Genomic DNA, 19,589 nt, shown 5'->3' with positions numbered 1-19,589 from the left:
TTGTAAATGGCTGTTTTCTCCCTGTGTCTTCACACCATCTTCCCTGTATGAATCGAGGTGCATAAAAAATCAGATGAGACTTGTCCCAATTTCCCCTTCTTATAAGGGTATCAGTCAATTAATTGAGTTAGGGGCCCCATCCTGCTACAACATGACCTCATCTTAATGAATTACATCCTCAATGACCCTATTTCCAAATAAGATCACATTCTGAGGTACTGACGGTTAGGACTTCAACATATGCATTTCTGGAGGTAACAGTCCAACCCATAAAATGTGTATGGTAGCAATTATCAATTTACAATTTCATGTCTTTGAGAAGAAAACCTCCCGAATCCTAGCTTTAGGAAGCAGATGACATTACCCCAGTAGTTGCTGGACAGTGTGCTACCACATTCTGTACAATGGGATGCACAACTGAGCCTCCTCTGATGCCTTTCTCTGCCTTTCCCTGAAGATGTACCCACTCTAGTGACATGGCAGATGAAGTGCTCAGTTGAGTGAATCTCAAGTTGCAGAAAAGAACAGGTGATGGTCTGTATGAAGTTATCTCAAATTGGCTACGAAGAAAGACTGGTCACTTACCAAATGCTGGATAACTGTCTTGTAGATACAGAAGGAATCCCAGTGGAGAAGAAAGAAATACTGAGAGAATATTGCAAAACGGATTTTTTAAAAGTATTTTAAAACTTGCCCTCCTAAACTGGTGTCCGCTTATACCCCCATTCACCGTACTGCCTCAGGCACAAACATATTGAACACTACTGCTGCATTACATGGCCTGTTAGATGAAAAGATTAAACGGTGGCTCTTAGGTGATTTGGGGGCACTGCTGGGCTCTCACCGTGCTCTTGAGGTCTTGCTTTGGCTGACTGCCAGTCAGACAGCCTCAAAACCCAGCATCCAGGGCAGTTTGGAGATGCTTACTCAAGAGGGATTGGGTCTGATCTGGGACGCTGAGAGAAAGTTTTACAGATTAATTTATTTCCGTAGGGCAAAGAGGCTCGGCTGCCTTGCAAGCATGCGAGCCACTAGATGGCGCTCCATGTTCATACTGAATCTGCCAGAATTCAGCATCTCGAGAGTCTGGCGGGCTTCCAGTACTGGCTTATCCTTTGGGCACCACAGGCACAGGGCCTAAGGCCCACCATACCTTCAGAAACCCATGGAAGTATTTTAATTTCTTCTAAAATCATGAGAAAACAAGTAATAGAATACTCCCTGATTATACTCAGCTTTATACAGTGCAGTTGTTAAATATACTTTCATATATATAAATACTTATATATACACATATATGATTATTATTATTTCTAATGCAGGAAGGGGCTCATGAAGATAAAGTGTCTAGGGCCCACAAAAGTCATAGTATGGCCCTGTTTCCCTGCATCACATCTGGAGTATTGATCAAAAATGTCACTGAAATTGAATGTAGTTCCAGGGCACACCTCTCCTTGTGGATGTCTTTCAAGACGCATGCATTCATAAACTTATTTAACTCAACAGGTTTGTTCTCAGTCACATGTCCTCTTGATTTTACCTCCTAAATCCCTCCCCAATCTGTCACCTTTCCTACACACCTATGCTGCCACCTTAGTCCGGGGCACTGGAACCTTCTCTTGGACTTTGACAACAGCTTCCTACTGGCCTCTCTGCCTCCAGGCCCTTCTCTAAGCAGCCAGGGTCATTTCCCAAAAATCAAACCTGATCATGTCAGGTTTTTTGCTCTCATCTAAAACCTGCCATGACTCTCCACCGCCTATACTAGTGGTCTCTCAAACGGGGTATGTGTACTCGAGGAAGCAGACAAGACGACTTGTTGGAGCATAGAGAGAAAACAGAACTTCTACTTATATTTACCTTTTATCTGCTTCTTTAAACATTTCTGGTTTTTTGTATGCTTTATTTATTTACACAACACATGCACGTTACTTATACATAAGTACACATGTATTGGGAAAGGTGTCGGTTTTCCACCTTTCTTTCCACCAGAAGGATGCATCATTGAAAGTGTTGGGAAACTTTCAAAATGATGTCCAAGCCTTTTCGAATCGCACACAGGGCCTTTTCGAGATGAATCAGACCGACCTTTAGGATCTTCTCTGCTTGCTCTAGCCACACAGAACAGCCCTTAAATGCTCAAAGCTCTTAAGCTTTCCTGCATTTACAAATACTTCAAGCATAGGCTGCACCTCCCTAGTCAGCCTCCTCATCGGACCAAGTCCACCTCCCCCCTCAGCAGCCAGCCCCCCGGCTCCTGCCCTCTGCCGCCGCCTCTCCTGGCTCCTCTCAGCAGCCCTGCTCTCCCATGTGCCGCCTTAGCGATAGCCTATTTATTTGTTTATGTTTTTTCTTTTTCCTTTCTTTATCTTGTGATGAGTTGTGTGGGTGGGTGTCTGGCTGTATGCGCATGTATCCACAAAAGGGTTGTGTTGATAAAGCAGCTATTAGATGCTGGGCACTGGGCTAGGCCCTACCTAGGTGTCATTTCAATTCATCTCTCATGTAGGTGACCAGCTTCTCCCAGTTTGCCTGGAACTTTCTAGGTTTTAGCTCTGAAAGTCCTGTGTCCTAGGAAACTCCTGTCTCAGGGCAAACCGGGATGGTTGGTCACCCTATACAATAATCCCATTATACCAATGAGAAGACTAAGGCTCAGAGAAGTTATCAAAACTTAGCTAAGCTCACAAAGCTAACTATCACTGGGACCTGGCTGTGTCCCTCAGGAAGTCAGCACTCTTTCCACCATAGCATGTTGCCTCTTCATGGGCAGGGACTGCGTCTTATTCAACTTTGCGTCTTCATGCCTGTCATGATTCCTGCATATATTAAATAGTTGATGGATGAGTGAATGAATGAATGAATGAATGATTGAGTGAACTCTCCAACAGAGAATCAAAACAGCTGTTACATGGTGACATAGTGAACTAACCAAGCAGTGTCTCCTCCCTCTCTCTGATTCTACATTATCTCAGAAGGTAAGAGAACTGGGCTCAGAGAGCATAAATGACTTGCCCAAGGTCACAGTTCCTGGAAGAATGCAGGGCAGGGACCAGAACTCAGGTTTCCTGACTCACACTCCAGGGATCTTTCTACTGGAACATTGAATGAAATAAACCAAAGGGCAGAGGAAATAGTGGGAGAAAACTGGGCTATATTTTAACATCTAACTGAAGCTAAGCAGCTCTGAATTGCCAGAATTTGCATCATTTAAAAACCCCTAAGAGTGGGAACTTTTCTTAAAAGAAAAGAAACATAACCCTGTCAAAAAAGAATGCCTCCAAATGAACTTATCTACGAATCAGAAACAGACTCACAGATACAGAGAACAGACTTGTGGTTGCCGTGGGGGAGGGATGGATTGGGAGGTTGGCATTAGCAGATGCAAACTATTCCATATAGAATGGATAAACGACAAGGTCCTACTGTATAGCACAGAGAACTATATTCAATATCTTGTGATAAACCATAATAGAAAAGAATATGAAAAAGAATATATATAACTGAATCACTTTGCTGAAAAGCAGAAATTAACACAATGTTGTAAATCAACTATACTTCAATGAAATAAAGTTAAAAACAAACAAACAAACAAAGAGTGCCTCCACGTTGGGAGGGCTGAGTACCAGAGCATGAAATACAGGAAGTGCCATATTTGTCGTCCAGAGGGAGCCTTTGTTCTTGTCAATCCTCCCCACTGTGACCCAGAAGCAGTCAAGCCTTGGGTCCACAACAACCTGGCATCTCCAAAGTAGAAGGACTATTTGGAGAACCAGTGGCCAGGCACTGCCAGCCAGAGAAGGGGCAATGCCCCACACCCACCTCCTGCACCACTCTGAAATGCCCATTTATCTCCATGCTTATGGGCGTCTTTTGGCTTCCAGGCTGTGTTTGTGCTTTGTCCCTGGCCTTTATTGACCTCTTTGATTCTGTGGGGAAGCTCAGCCCCGGGCAAACGGGAATTTCAATGCACAATGGAAAACATGGGTTCCTCTAGGGCCACTGGCTGATCCCAGCCTCTTGACCCAGTCCTTTCCAGAGAAGTTGTGGTCCCAACCCTGCCTGTGGCAAAGAACAAAAGGAGCCCAGGGGCGACCACTGGGGCCAATGCGAGCGACTGAGGGGACTTGCCCTTCTGTTCCTTCTGGGTGTGCCCTTAAGGCTCTTTCCCGGAAAAGAAGGGGAGGGAAGGAAATGAAGCTTTGTCTTTGTATTCTGTGCCCCCCGACCCCAAACTGGGGTGGCAGGCTGCCCACTGAAGCCACACCTGGCAATGTTCCAGCTGCTTATATATGGCTGGGGAAGCAGGGTTGCTCAGCCATTGAGAGAGTGAGGGAAATGCTTAGCCCTCGTGGCATCTGGGAGTGGTCAAAGTTTAGCCCTGGCAGGACTGTTGGGGTGACGACGCGGGGGTGAAGGCTGAGCAGAGGACAAGGATTCTCAGTACCCCTGTCAGTGACAGGGTCGTTGCTGAGCGAGCAGGGCTCAGCTAATGCCTCCCCTGGTCTCCGCTCAACTGTGGACAGTGTTCAGAGTCTCGAGGAAGAATGTGACAGTGGGGACCCGGGGCCCCTGGACTGATTGCTGCTGGCGCAGACCTCAGGCCTGGGTTACCTGGAATCTGCTCTGGGACAGGGGACTTGGATTTACCCTGCAATAAGTATTCAGGAATGTGCTGGAATCACTACCAGCTCCACGGACAGGTAAACACAACACTGGGAGGGGCCAAAACGACAGTCGCTGCAGCTCACCCTCCTTTCAGGTCTTCTCAGCAAGGCTGTGTTAGTGTCCTGGTGTAGCTATTACACAGTCCCACAAACTGGGCGCCTAAAACAACAGGTGTGTTGTCTCGCGGTTCTGGAGGCTGCAAGGTGTTGGCAGGTCTGGTTCCTTCTGAGGGCTCTGAGGGAAGGGTCTGTTCCAGGCCTCTCCCTTGCCTTGGAGATGGCGTTCTCCCCACGTGCATCTCCAAATTCAACATTCTTTTGACACCGGTCCAACCTGATGGCTCACACCAAAAGGACTTCATTTTAACTTGATGACCTCTGTAAAGACCCTGTCTCCAAGTAAAGGCACACTCTGAGATCCTGGGGGTTAGGACCTTAACCCGTGAGTTTCGAGGGGACCCGATTCAACTCATAACAAAGGCCTTTCCTGGCTACCCTATCGAACGTTTCCCCCCTCTTCCTGGCACTCTGCAATCCTCTTCCCTGCTTTAGCTTTTTTCCTTCAGGAACTTCTTATCATCTGATGTACTAGTACATATTTTCCTTATCTGTCTTATTGTCTCTAACTGGATTGAAACTCCGTGAAGGCAGGGATCTTTGTTATGTTTGTGGCTGTTTCCCCATCACCTAAAATAGTACCTGGCACATAGTAGGTGCTCAAAACATATACATTAGATGGAGTTGATGAAGTTTGTTGCAGATTAATAGGTTACTAATGAACGCGAGGGGGCGGGGCTGCTGGTTGATTTAAAGGAAGTTAAACATTGGCAAGTGTAACCTCAGGCCCAGGGGTAGCTGTCCCTTCTTCTACTGGCCTCCCCTGCTTTTCTGCCTTACAAAGGGGACTTCATCTCCAGCCAGGGCTCAGAGTCTAGGCGCAGCCCTTTCGTGCTCACACCAACTGACTAAACGAAACCGGAGAAAGTTTTCCCAACTGCAGAGGACACAAGTACAGAACAGCGAGCACTGGTCCTTCTCAGTTTCATGTCAGAATTAGGATGCTTCTGTGTTGCTGCCAGGAAACCTGAAGCTTGTGAGGGGAGCAGCTGTCCTGGAGTTCCCGGGCCTGGGGTCCGAGCAGAGGGACAACAGAGAAAGGGGTGGAGTGGGACCAAGGAAAAGCCCTTCTGGGAGCTTCATGGAGCCCGCAGAGAGGTCGTGGCCCTTGATCCGATGTGCACAGGCTCCAGGTCTGCTCAGCCTTTCTTCTTCCTGGGTCAATATGCTAATGACAAGGTTAAGACTAACAGCACCATTACCCCAGCTGTGCAGGCTGTATCAGACCTCTTCCTTCAGATCCATCGGCAAACATTTAGGGAGTCATTGCTTTGTCCCACTGTTGAGCAAAGCACGTGGGGATTCAGAAGGCAATCTCACTTTTGTATCTCACTTCAGCGTGTACAGAGGACTCTCACACGCATTGTCTGTTTCACTCACACAGCTGCCTGGCGGCAAAGATGTTGCTCATTATCTTGCTGGACAATCGAGAGAACTAAGGATGAGAAGTTATGGGCCCACAGCAGAGTAGAAATGTGGGTGCAAATCTTCTGGCATGCATCCAGGATTCATCATCATCCTCATCATAGCTATCACAGATCATTTTCATTGAGTGTCTACTACGTACCAAGCATTGTACTAAGGGTGTTACATCCATTTCCTCATACAGCCTTGGAAGGGAGGAGGCACATGAACCCCCATTTTCTGAGGTGCAGAAATAGCAGCTAAGATCAAGGTGGAAACTTTCACCAGTTCTCCCAACTCTAAAATGCCCGAGCCTGATTTGAACCTGGCAGTCTGGCCTCAGAGGCTACACTGTTAAAACCCTTTTCCTCACCCTCGAGGCAGCCCATGTAGGATGGGCGGAGAGATGCCACATTGTGGGGCCTGCTGTAGGAATTCAGACGGGGATAAGGGGGTTCAGCGGGGGATGGGGTCCTCCAGGAGGGCTTGGGAGTGGACGTGCCTTCCTTGGGGGGTAGGGAAGGGGGGTGGAAGAGAGAAGAGCCTGGCCAGACTTGAGTGCCGGGTCCAGGCTGGGTGCCCGGGAGAGAAGGCAGGGTGAGGCCAGGTTGTGGGAGCCCGGAACACAGTGACAGCAGAAAGGACGAGGTTCGCCTTTACTGTGGACCTTCCTTACCCCTCGGGAGGCGGCAGCCAGCTTAGTGCTCGGTAGCAGGCCCTGCCGCGTTGACTCCAGGGCTTTACTTGGCTGTTTACTGAAGGCCTTGATCTCTGGTAGGACTGTGGAGTCAGCACCAGGCACAGGACGGGGAAGGGGCGAGGCGCTCCTTTCCGCCCTCGTCCCACTGCCTTTCCCTTCCAGCTGGGGCCCAGCCCAGGTCAATGGAATACAAAGGATCATAAACAGCTCTTTCTTCCCACATCAGCCAAGTCACTTCCTGAAACAAAACCAAACCAATTATCTCTAGCAATCGCAGATCTGCACCAGTTTTCTTAACAGCCAGGGGCTGGAAGGGATCTTAAAGGTCTTTTCTCAGAGCCTTCATCTGATGATCGAATTGCTAGTTGGTTTTAGATCTGTCTGCTCAGCTCTGGTAGGAAAGAGCTCATGATCCTCAAGGCAATTCTGGTGGCCTGGGCAAAGCCAGTCAGAGTCCCTGCCCCAACCCCAGCTAGCTCCGAATACTTCCCAGCCTGGCTTCAAGATTTCACATCTGAAAAGGAGCAAATAAGTCTCACATACACTGATTTATTTAGCAAATGTTTGGTGCATGTTTCTTTTTTCTTTTTTTTTTTGGCCACTGCCATGCAGCATGCAGGATCCTTAGCTCCCCAAGCAAGGATTGAACCCATGCCCTCTGCAGTGGAAGCGTGGAGTCTTAACCACTGGACCGCCAGGGAAGTCCCAGGTGCATGTTATTTTCAGCTGGCGTTCTTACTGGTATGAATCAATGAATCTCCCCGAGTAGAATAGCAGTTTCAAGGGGATGCCAAGTTATTTGTCTTGTGGAGGCATCTTCCCAATCTCTTTGGCCCTGGACAGATAAGTAGAGGCCAGAATGTGAACTTGCATGCTATTGAGGTTTAGTTCTATAGCTTGGAAGGTGCTGCTGAAGGATTTTGAGCTAGGGCAGACACGATCAGATCTGTATTTTAGAAAAAAAAAATTTGACGGGGGAAATTTAGACTAAAGGGAGGAAGCCTAGGTAGACAGTTACTGTAATGATTAATTAATGGATAGTGAACGCCTGAACTCATGCAGGGAACGTGGGGACAGAGCAGCTGGTGGAAAACTTGATGAGCAAGGGGTGTTGGACATGAGGAATCAAGATAGTTCGTTCCCATGGTTTGAACTTGGCTGTCACTGTCCATACAAGGTCTTCCAGGAGAAAGGGATTTACCTGTTATGAGACACCAAAAAGCCACCGTTGCTGTAGAACTTGGGAAAGATCTTGCTACTGTCTTAATTCTCGCATGTGGGCTCATTGGTTTTGAGCCTTCAATCTCTCTACTGCATTGTTTTTTTTTGTTTGTTGTTGGGTTTTTTTGTTTTTTTTTTGGTCAGGACTCTCAAGACCGAGGTGACCACTGCACGGATTTTCTCAGAATGTAACTATTTTCACTCAAGTTCTAACTAGAGATTGTAGCCTCTAACCCTCTAACCACACACAGACAACTTGGGAACCTCTAAACTTCCCAGAGCAGGAAAGGGGCCTTCGGGAGAGGCGGGCTCAATACCACTTCCCAGGGTTGCATCTCAGACGAGCAAGGCTCCACGGTGGGGTCTGCCTTAGGGTCTTCTCTATGAAGGCGCACCTGCTGCCTTCAGGAACAGGGATGCTTTACTGAAGGACATCAGCAAGTCTAGAGCTTTAGGACTTTTAAGGTCGTAAATGGAAAACAAATACACAAGTGGCTCACAGGGGGATCCAGAAGACTTCGAAGAACTGGACCAGACCTGGAGCTCTCATCCTCCAAAATCTGATTTTGTAGCTAGTGCACCAGGACCAGAAAGTTCATTTTGAGGTTTGCTAGAACAAGAACCAGCTTCTGAGTCTGCGGGAGCCTTCATCTTCCCAGTACAGACAATCCCAGGGAAGAAAATCTCCGAGAATCCTGAGCAATGGGAATTTCCCTTTCCCCTCCGATTCCCTTCTGAAGCTGAAGCCTAGGGCTTCCATCCTCCCCTCGTCTCCTGCATTGCTCCAGATCCAGGCCTGAGCCCACAGATGTAGTGATGATGGGCCAGAACGAAGCAGTCAAGCTCAGTGGTCCTCCTCTCTCTGCTCCCAAGGGTCTGAGAGCCCATTTCCCCCCCTTTGCCATCTCTTCCTATTTTCCCTTGTTACAGAGTAGCCCTTCCTAGTGATCAAGAACCCAAGAAAATCATCTGGTCTTTACCTTTTCCCACATAAACACTAGCCCTTTGCATGGATAGAGGACAGCCGGTGGTTTTATCCATTAGGTAATGTGCAAAGTCAGTACTATTGCCCCGACGTGGACTGAGGGAAACGGCCGTTTATCAAGAAGGCAGTGTCCTGGAGACTGTATTACTCAGCTTCGGTGAAATTCCACCCGGGGAGTCACCCACCCCCGCCCTGCCACCCAACTGCAGTGGCTTCTAATGATGATGTTTTCTTTTCTTTTTTTTTTTGTGGTACGCGGGCCTCTCACTGTTGTGGCCTCTCCCATTGCGGAGCACAGGCTCCGGACGCGCAGGCTCAGCGGCCGTGGCTCACGGGCCCAGCTGCTCCGCGGCATGTGGGATCTTCCCGGACCGGGGCACGAACCCGTGTCCCCTGCGTCGGCAGGCGGACTCTCAACCACTGTGCCACCGGGGAAGCCCTGATGTTTTATTTCTCACTCAAGTGACACATCCTTCACAAGCTGGAGAGTCCAGTGGATGGAGACACCTTTACTTGGACACTGCGGGTCTCCTAGCAGAGGAGACATGGCAGTCACGGGTTACCTCAAAGCTTTGGTCTCCAAGCCACACAGGTGGCTTCTCCCCGTTTCTCACTGGACAGAGGAAGACATTTAGCCGGTTCTCAGCTCAACACGGTGAATGACATAATCCTCTTGCAGGGGGAGGGATCAGCACATGCCAAAGGCCAAGCTTGACATCAATGGGCAGGATGTATAATTCTTCCGGAGGGAGGGGGAGAGAAGAGTTCGAAGGATAAGTCTATCCCAGTGTATACGACCCTCGTCTTTCCATTCCAGTAGAGCATCATTACCACCCCTTTGCTTCATCGTCCCGCCCGTAGCTTTTGTCCTGCTGCTAGTCCAGGCCTAGGGCATCACCACCAGGGCTTGGAGCTTGCCTCAGTGTCTGGGCTGGTAAGGAAGGGAGAGTACGTGGTCCCACTTGAGTGGGGTGAGGTAATGACAGGGGTTGTTGGAGGCTCCAAATCCCAGAATATGATGTGATTTCCAGGGTCTTCAGGTTCTACAATAACTCAACGGCAGCACAAGTGATTTAGGCTTCCATGGGTCGCCTGAGAATCTCTTCACCTGCTTGTAGCACTGTCAGCACGTAAATGATTTCTGAGTTCCAAACATCTGAGCATAACATGCTGCCGGAACACAGGCTACAGAGCCCCCAAACATCACAAAGCAAGAAGCTCTGAGGCATGAATAGTATCTTTAACATAATCTTATATTTGGAAAAGCAGTTTAAAAAAAAAAACACTTGAAAATACAAGATAAGGTAACAGTGACTTATATATAAGTTTTCACCTTATATTGCTTGGCCATTTTTACATATAAATTATTGCTTACTAGCTTTGATAAATACACAGCACAGTCATATATACAGAAGCAGAAAGCATGAAATATGAGAAAGAAAATACTGTTAATGGCAATTCTGGTAACTCCACAAATGTTTCATATTTACCAGCTCTTCTAATGGTGGAAAACTACAAAGTGTAGTCCCTGAGAAGTTAGGTAGACGCCCTGATTGTGGGTTTTCTATCTTCTGTTAATGCAAGCTGATAATGTCACAGCGGTCCTAATTAATGATATGTTAAAAGGCAAGAGTCCTTGCTTCTGGTCATCGATTTCATCCCAGTATCTGATAACAGTGTAATACGAATACAATAAATAGGCTATGCAAATAAATATTACTCTGCTAAAAAATGTTTAGTATATACAGCTTTGCTTTATATAGTACATTTTCATCTAACTTTTTGGCAATTTTTAAAAACTTTTTTCCAGCACTAGTTTTAAGCACAATGGCTCACTCGTTAATAAGCAGGCTGAAAATTTAAGGACATGTCTTTGAAGCATTTAAAAGAAATGCTATCCATGTTAGATCACCACAGTGGATCTGATCTTCCCCATTTTAATGTTTTTGCCTAGTTTCTGAGCTCAGATTAGCTGTGCCATCTAGGGACACTTGGAATCTGTGGTGTGTGTGATGGCTGCAACAAAACCACTGGGCAGGGATCGGGGCATCAGTGAAAGCCCAGCTCCAGGGATCAAACGTCACCAGCACCTTCTCTGTGATGCCACTGTGTCTCCCTACTTGGAGGTGAGTTTGCATTAGTGCAACATCTCCCTACAAGCTGGGAGGTCCGGGATTTTACTTGGTCCCTATGCTTCTGAATTTAAGGTATTCTCCACCCAACTTGCTTGTGGACAGGGGTCTAGGAAAATGAATTTATTCTCAAGAGATACTAGAATAAAGTGAACGCAGGCCATAATATGTATCACTACAACCATTTGGCAATTATACAGATTATAATGAAGAGTGAAGTTATTATAAAACACTATAGTCTTTGGAGCATCTGCAAATGTGTATGGAAAAACTAAAAAAAATTTTGAGTGGTTGTGATTTTGCCAATAGGAACTTGCCCTGTGCTAACTTCTAAGCAGGGCTGGTTTGCTGGAATGCTGACAAATCCAAAGACCCATAGGACTGTCTGAAAATTGTGCCATAGCAAAAAGAACCCCCTTGGAAGTGCCCACGCACCCGTCGCTGGTGAAGGTCTCAGATGATAGGAGATTTTTCAGAGTGAATGGAGATTTCGTGCAATTGGGAAAATCTAACAGAGTTAGAAAGGAGCTTACAGGTCCTCCTGGCCACCCTTCTGGCCAGAACAAAACCTATTCCAAAGAGGCCTTGGCAGATGTATGCAGAGGGAATATGACCCATCCCTATTAACAGGGACCCTGCTTAAGTCCCCTGCAGCCTGTTCACTTGGACAGCTCCAGACTCATTAGAAAGAGCTTCATGTTGAGCTACATCTGGTTCCCATGATGCTGCCTTGAATTCATTGATTCCAGATTCACGTCTTCTCATTGCTTCTGAAATTTCTGAGAGCTGCTGCCTGGGAAAGCTCTGCAGATAGCTGTTAAACTTCAGGAAGATTCAGAGATTTTGACTTTCAGAAGACAGGGATGGAAAAGCACCTAAACGAAACAAAACCCTCCTTTCCTTTTGCTGCCCCAAGAGCCCCAAGACCATGGCTGGAGGAAACAGTGGGCAAGCGCCGTTCTCTCCCAGTCTGTTTCCACCCATGCCATGTGGGGAACTCTGACTACGCCCTCAGAATCTGTTTAGGTGTGATGTACGTGTGGATTCGTTTGGCCGTGCACACATCTGAGTTGAGGTCCAAGCAGCAGGTGCTGTGCTAAAATAGTTCTCCACTGGAGCAACTGCAATAGTTTTAGTTGGAGCAATGTAGATCTAATGTGAATAACCATTTAAACTGTAAAACACAGAGACAATGTCAAAATGGCCTCGTAGGATTAGAATGGCCCAATGCTACTCCCGAGCATAGAGAAAAGACCAGAACACTGGTGCTGTAAGCCCACACCGTCCTCAGTAATTGCCAAGGGGAGAGTTTTCCAGTGTTTGATCAGCTACGAGAAAAGTCTCTTTTCCCTGGTTCTGATGGGTCTGATCTCCAATGAGTCTCATTCCATTCCCAGGAGCCTGGGGCATTTCTCTGAGGGGACTAGCCCTGGATGGTGCCTTTCTACAAAGCTCTGTTAATGTTCAGGACTGAAGCTTGACATGCGGGGACAGACTCTCTTTCAAAGTCCTACCCCAAATTTGCCCCATGTGGCTGCTAACAGGGATCTCGCAAGCTCAGTGTGGCTCCTGAGCCCAGGAAACAGCGTTGCTATAAAGGTGTAAGAAAGCATTGGACACATCTCAGTAATGAGGTGCTGATGAGACAAGAAGAAGCGATTCTGTACAGGCACCAAGGAGAGGACCAGGCAGGAGTGGTGAGAGGGGCACCAGGATCACACGTGTGGAAAATGAATGAACCTAATAGGCAAAGCAGGGCTCTTGTATTTTAGCAAAGTGACAAGGATCTAGCCGGCAGGGGTGGATTTCATTACTGTATCCCACAGGCTTTTTTGTTCATTTGAAGGTTGAGGGAAATCCTCTAACCAGTTCTTGAGAACAGCAAGAGGTCATATTTACTGTAGGAGCCCCAACCTGTAAAAATGGGAATAAAAAGACTTAAAAGACTCTGAGACTTTGGGTAAAAAAAAAAAAAAAAAAGGCAAATTATAGAAAGGCTCCCTGCCTTGGTTGGGAGGTGGACTATAGGACTTCTAAGTGTCCAACATACATCAGACATTTGGATCTTTGGGGTTCTTTTCATTTGCTGAAAGATGGGCAATCACCACTATTTTAGCCCCTTGTTCTTCTCCAGGGAGTGCTAAGTGCTTCACACATCAAATCCCACTTAAGCGCCCTGTACGGGCCGTTCTCATTCCAGGGTATGGGTATGAGGCTGCTGGAAGCAAGCAACACACGAGGGCATCGCCAGGCACAAGAAGGCGGGCCTTTGTGACTGTCACCCCCAGAAAGAGTTAAGAGTGCCTGCAATGTGTCAGGCACTGTGCTTTTGTCAAAAATCGTATTGTACCCGAGAGCCTGCTTGCACGTGGAAAGAAAATCCCCAGAAATTAAATGAGTCGATTTCTTAAAGGTGACTGTTCTTCCGTGTTGGCAAAGCAACTTAGTCTAACTTGCCTACAGTTGTGAATCAGTTGTGCAGAAAACGAATTTCACCTGCAAGCACACATCACTAAGTGATTGCGGATGCCAAGAAATGCGTGCCTTGACATTTCTCTTCTGGAGATCAGAGCAGGGATGCCAGCTGCCAGTCCTCACTCACTCCCTAGACACAAGTGGCTTTTGGTGATGTCATAGTTCATAAAGACAGAGACCAGGTCCGTCTCCCTGGAAACCTAGAGATGCCATCACTGTCTTCAGGTGTTCAAACGAGCTCCTGCTTTGACAGCCTAGAAACAGCCATCTGCTGCCAGGCAAAGTACAACTCCTCCCAGGCTCACACATGCTCTTATTGAGATATCTGGTCACCGTATGACAAGAGACAGTCTCTCGTCTTGACACTGGCGCATCTCAAAGTGAAGATTGGATTGGTTCAACAAGGTGATCCTAAGAAACCAGACTTCTCCATTTCGAGAAAGCTTCTGCCTTCTCCTTCCGACAGCAGCCTCTCCGCACCTCTGGCAGCTGACATCACTTCGCGAGCACGCTCTGGCTGGCTTTCCTGTGTATGTCTTGTGATACGCTGATAAAACTCAGCAACTTCTTTTCTCTCAGGAAAGCAACATGCTCGGCGCTGCCATCCCCGGAGCTCCCGGGGCTGCAGTTCCAGGGTGGCGAGGCGTTGGGGGGCTCACACCCGTGGCTCAATCCTGTGCGAGAGCGCAAACAGGGCCTGCTGGCTGTCAATGACGCACAGGTGATGAACGTAGGATTTTAACTCTGGGTGCTCTTTTGGAGATATGTCACCTCCTATTTCGGGGAAGGAAAAAAAGTCAATCTCATGAGAGCAGTAATGCTGTTTCTGAATGCCAGTAAAACCCCACCTGAGGCGTAGAGTAAATCCAGAAGGCAGACTCGCATTGGTCAGAATCCCAGAAGAGATGTCTTTATCCTAATCCCAGAGATGCTTTTTCAGCTCAGACCAGATGCCTCAGGTCAGGTAATTAGACTGGCAAGATGTTTGTTCTACCAACATTGATAGAGCAATTCCTCCTAACATATAGTACTTAGTGATTGTTATTCTATCCCTCTACCGAACGTGAAACAGCACAGACCTAGCAGGTAAGTGGCAGGGCAGGACCAGAACCCAGGCCATGAGGCCCCCAAGTGCATGGTCTCGGCTCCCATGCCACGCAGCCTGTCACAGTGACTGCCCCGTTAAATGGCTTTCACAGGCTCTTATAGCTCAGGCTGGAACTGTCAGAAATCACTGCTAACCTGGTGACTGCATGGACATGATAGTTCTTTTTTTTTTTTTTAATTTAAATTTTGTATGTCCTTATTTTGGTAGGAAAATCTTTTGGTGTCCTTATTTTGGGGGGAAGAAAATTAAGGGAACAATCAAGTGACCAGATATCACAGAAGTGGACTAAAGGTTTGGTTTACAGGCAAAGCGGGTTCAGAAGGTGTGTGGATGGGGTAACGTCCACGCAGCGAAGGACAAAGCAAGGGAGTTTCTACTCCCAGACGCAGGGCGGTTAAAGGGCCACAAGACGCTTTGGTGCACTGTGAACCCGTGCGTGTCATGCTGCTGACAGCTCTGATAAGGAACCAGAGATAAAGTAGTCTGGACAGTGGGGCAGGCCCACTTCCCATGGTCAGAAACAAACAAACAAACAAACAACGCATTAAGGCCTGGGGAGATGGGCTAAGCTGCCCTCCAGTGAGACAGTGTAACTGTGAGTCTTCTTGCTTTGTGGGATTTCAGAGGGAGAAGCCAGGGGTGAGGCCGGAGTTCAGCTGGAGCAGAAAAGGTGCCCCCAGGAGGCTGAGCATTCTAATTCAGAAATTTTATCTGTTGGTGAAAATCCATTTTTTCCTCCTCTGTGACAAAGATGTTTTATGACGTAATAATTTAGGGCTTGTATGTCATGGATGGTTTGTAGTTCTTAGGTTAAATAGAAACAAGGCTTCCTGGTTTCAACAAGTAAAAGCACCAGGAGTTAAAGTTTTACCATTCCCCCTTGTTTGGTTTAGAAAACATGATGCTACTGAGACAGTTTTGTTGTTAACTTTCCAGCCTTAAAAAGACGGCAGGCGGAATGCTTCCAACCATGACAAGTGACCATTGCATGGCACTTTGTAATCTCTAAGTGGCTTGATTAACGTTATTTTACCCCAAGTGCTGACGTTGTTTAACTCTGCCTATATTAACTGTCAAAATGAATTTAGATAATTCAGCTCCAAACTTGATTTTTAAAGATATATAAATACAAAACACAAACTGGCCTGATAGTTATTTAAATTCCTCCTTTGCCTTCTGCTATGCAGACTTACTCTCTGGAGATGGGAGGCTGGCAAGGTCAAGGCCAGCCCCACTGGTATAACCTTCCTGCCCACACCTGCAGTGTATATAGACCGGAATCCCTTGGTAATTCTGAGACTGAGGTCTCAGAATTAGCTGAGTACCCATAAATTCTTGGGAAGCAAAGGAGGGTGAAACAGATACAAATCCTTTACTCATTAGCAATAGTATGCTTGTACATTTGAATGAATCTCCATGACAATGTTATGCTATTTCTACTGAAACTGCATTGTACTTGGGTAGTTAATGGACAATTACATAAGTATGTATCAAATGTTATTCCTTGATGTGAGCACTTAGAAAATTAGGTCCTGTATTTATAATTCTCTCTTTCTTTTTTTTTTTTTTTTTTTTTTTTTTTTTTTTTTTTTTTTTTTTTTTGCTGTACGCGGGCCTCTCACTGCTGTGGCCTCTCCCGTTGCGGAGCACAGGCTCCGGACACACAGGCCCCGCGGCCATGGCTCGCGGGCCCAGCCGCTCCGCGGCACGTGGGATCCTCCGGGACCGGGGCACGAACCCGTGTCCCCTGCATCGGCAGGCGGACTCTCAACCACTGCGCCACCAGGGAGGCCCTATAATTCTCTCTTTCAAACAGAAACTTTGTAATCCACACAGAAGTTCAGCTGCTTTGTTGGAGGACAGTATAACTACCCAAGACGGGCATGAACAGAATGAAAATTCTTAAGAACATGTACCAAATTGTTAGTAATATTTTCCTTAGGAAGTGGGACTTTGATTGTTCTACTTTAAAGATAACTTCTGTACTGTTGAAAAAAATTGGTTTACAACGAGGATGTGTTGCTTAACAAAGTAAGTTTTACTTAGTGGTCACTTCTGATTGATTTATAATTACTGAACTCTCTGGTTTTTTAATTGCCCTTTATAAAGTCTGCACAAGGCGAAGGAAACGGTATGGGCTAGGCAGTCAGGTACTCAGTCTGAGTAACGGCTGAAACTTAGCCTCTCCGAGCCTGAGTTTTCTGCTCCGCACCCACAGGATCTATAATCTCCATTCACCAGCACTAGGGTCAGGATTCCACTGCCCATGTGAAAGCTCCTTGAACTCAATACAGTTGATTTCCTTCCTTCCTGCAATGTTTTAACATCATTTAAACACAGTGTAAATTATTCTTGCGATTTAAAAAGGAATAAATATTCCTACATACATCAGTCTCAGTGGGAAGTCAACAGAAGTGCTCAGAAAAATACTTTTTCGGTGAAAGGCAGCTCCAAACAGGAAGTTTTCATTGGAGAGGAGAAAAGAGTCTGCAAGGCTGCTTTAGGCATTTTTACAAACTATATTCCTATTCCAGGAAGGCTCCAAGCAAGGGGGTTAAGGACAGGGTCACCCCTGATAAACCCACGGGTAGTTCTGAGCCAGCAGGCAAGCAAACAAGACTTTCTGGGTCAGGGGTGCAGCGGGAGCTTCTGATCGTCTAAAGTCACTCTGTACAGTGTAAACTTGCTGCCAGGAGAGGATAGAAAGCTGCCGTTTCTTGTCCTACTCTGCTTCCCAAACATGCAGTGATGAAACAGAGAGAATACAGTATATGCATGTGATGTGAATATTATATTTTAAGATTTTTTTTTTTTTTTTTACCACCAAATACTTGTGATATGGCCACAGTCCGTACCAATGTATGGTAGACTAACATGCCATACCCAACTTCAATGACTCACCAAACTGGTTAGTCCTGCAGTGTCTCAGTGTTCGGACAGTGTCTGCAATCATATGCTGGAAGGCAGAAGAGGAAACACATCAGCGGAAGGGTCATTTCGGGTGCTGCTGAAGTAGCGGTGCTGTGAGGCTGGTTGGATAGTCTAACACCTTTGGGTGTAAATAGGAGCTATAGTTGGTGCGGGACCTGACTTTAATTGATAATATATATACTGAGTTTGGATTACAAAAGAAAATTTGACCTTGTCTTCAGAAACAGTGGCTCTCAACCCCGGCTGCACAGATTCTAACTGAGCCATGGGAAAACATACTGTTAAGAAATGCAGTACAAGACAACCTACTGAATGGGAGAAAATATCTGCAAATGATATGACCAATAACGGGTTAATATGCAAAATATATAAAGAGCTCATACAACTCAACATCAAGAAAACAACTCGATTAAAAAATGGGCAGAAGACCTGAACAGACATTTTTCCAAAGATGACATACACTTGGCTGACAGGTATATGAAAAGATGCTCAATATTGTTAATCATCAGAGAAATGCAAATCAAAACCACAATGATATCACCTCACACCTGTCAGAATGGCTAACATTAAAATGACCACAAATGTTGGGGAGGACATGAAGAAAAGGGAACCCTCCTACACTGTTGGTAGGAATGTAAATTGGTGCAGCCACTATGGAAAACAATATGGAGGTTCCTCAAAAAACTAAAAATAGAACTACCATATGACCCAGCAATTCCACTCCTGGGTATATATCTAAAGAAAATGAAGACACGAATTCCAAAAGACATATGCACCCCAATGTTCACAGCAGCATTATTCACAATTGCCAAGAAGCAACCTAACTGTCCATCAACCGATGAATGGATAAAGATGTGGTATATATGTACAATGGAATACGACTTAGCTATAAAAAAGAATGAAATTTTTCCATTCCCAACAACATGGATGGGATTGGAGGGTATTAGGCTAAGTGAAATAAGTCAGACAGTGAAAGACAAATACTGTATGATATCACTTATATGTGGAATCTAAAAAATAAACTAGTGAATATAACAAAATGAAACCGACTCACAGATATAGAGAACAAAGTAGTGGTTGGTTACCAGTGGGGAGAAAGAAGGAGGGAAGGCCAAGACAGGGGTAGGGGATAAAGAGGTACAAACTATTATGTATAAAATAAATAAGCTACAAAGATAGTACAACACAGCAAATATGGTCAGCATTTTATAATAACTACAACCAAGTTATAACCTTTAAAAACTGTGAATCACAATGCTGTACACCTGTAACATATAATATTGTACATCAATACATACCTCAGTTAAAAGAAAAAAGAAATATTTAAAAAACACATATTAAAAAAATGCAGCGTGTCCACCCTCAACCTACCTGTCCACATTTGCATATGCTTTTACTTCAGAAGGTGTTTCACCTTCTCCCCATGAAGTCTTTGTGAGTTCACCTGCACTTGGGAAGCCCCATTCTCAACCTTCCCACTGCTCTGTGTACAGTGTTTATTGGGTTTGTGTTGCTGTAATCACTTTGTGGAACTTTCTTCCTCCTCTAGAGCAAGTATCACGAGAGGGCTTTGTGTACCCAGCACCAACTGTACGGCACACACGTGGCCTCACACATACTTGCTGAATGGAGGCCGGAAGTTTTGTGGAATCAAAGACTCAAGTAACTCAAATGGTGACAGGAGATGAGATATTTATGAAACAGATACATTTTCTAAAACATCAATATCGTTACAGAGACCGTTTTCTGTTTATAATGTACATCCCTTTTATAGTCTTCAGTTTTCCACTTTATTTCTCTAAGCTTCTTACTGATCTCCAGGCAAAGGTTCCTTAAACTCACAGCTCCT

The 19,589-nt window shown here is 45.9% G+C and overlaps 1 protein-coding gene across 1 annotated transcript in view; it reads right to left on the bottom strand.

The window, feature by feature from the left end:
• Positions 1–14,356: 14,356 nt before the first annotated feature.
• The window catches only part of RAPGEF5 (Rap guanine nucleotide exchange factor 5), a 213,411-nt gene continuing 208,178 nt past the window's right edge, over positions 14,357–19,589 (bottom strand). Inside the window, exons 25-26 of the mRNA XM_060108417.1 lie at positions 17,711–17,765; positions 14,357–14,472 (exon numbers count right to left, since the gene is read on the bottom strand). Of these exons, the coding sequence (XP_059964400.1) occupies positions 14,357–14,472; positions 17,711–17,765 (171 nt within the window). The remainder of the gene's footprint in view (positions 14,473–17,710; positions 17,766–19,589) is intronic.

This window comes from Mesoplodon densirostris, chromosome 9 (assembly GCF_025265405.1).
Source record: "Mesoplodon densirostris isolate mMesDen1 chromosome 9, mMesDen1 primary haplotype, whole genome shotgun sequence".
Taxonomy (NCBI): domain Eukaryota; kingdom Metazoa; phylum Chordata; class Mammalia; order Artiodactyla; family Ziphiidae; genus Mesoplodon; species Mesoplodon densirostris.
Note: the sequence above shows the minus strand (reverse complement) of the source record. Positions and strands in the feature narration are given on the sequence as shown.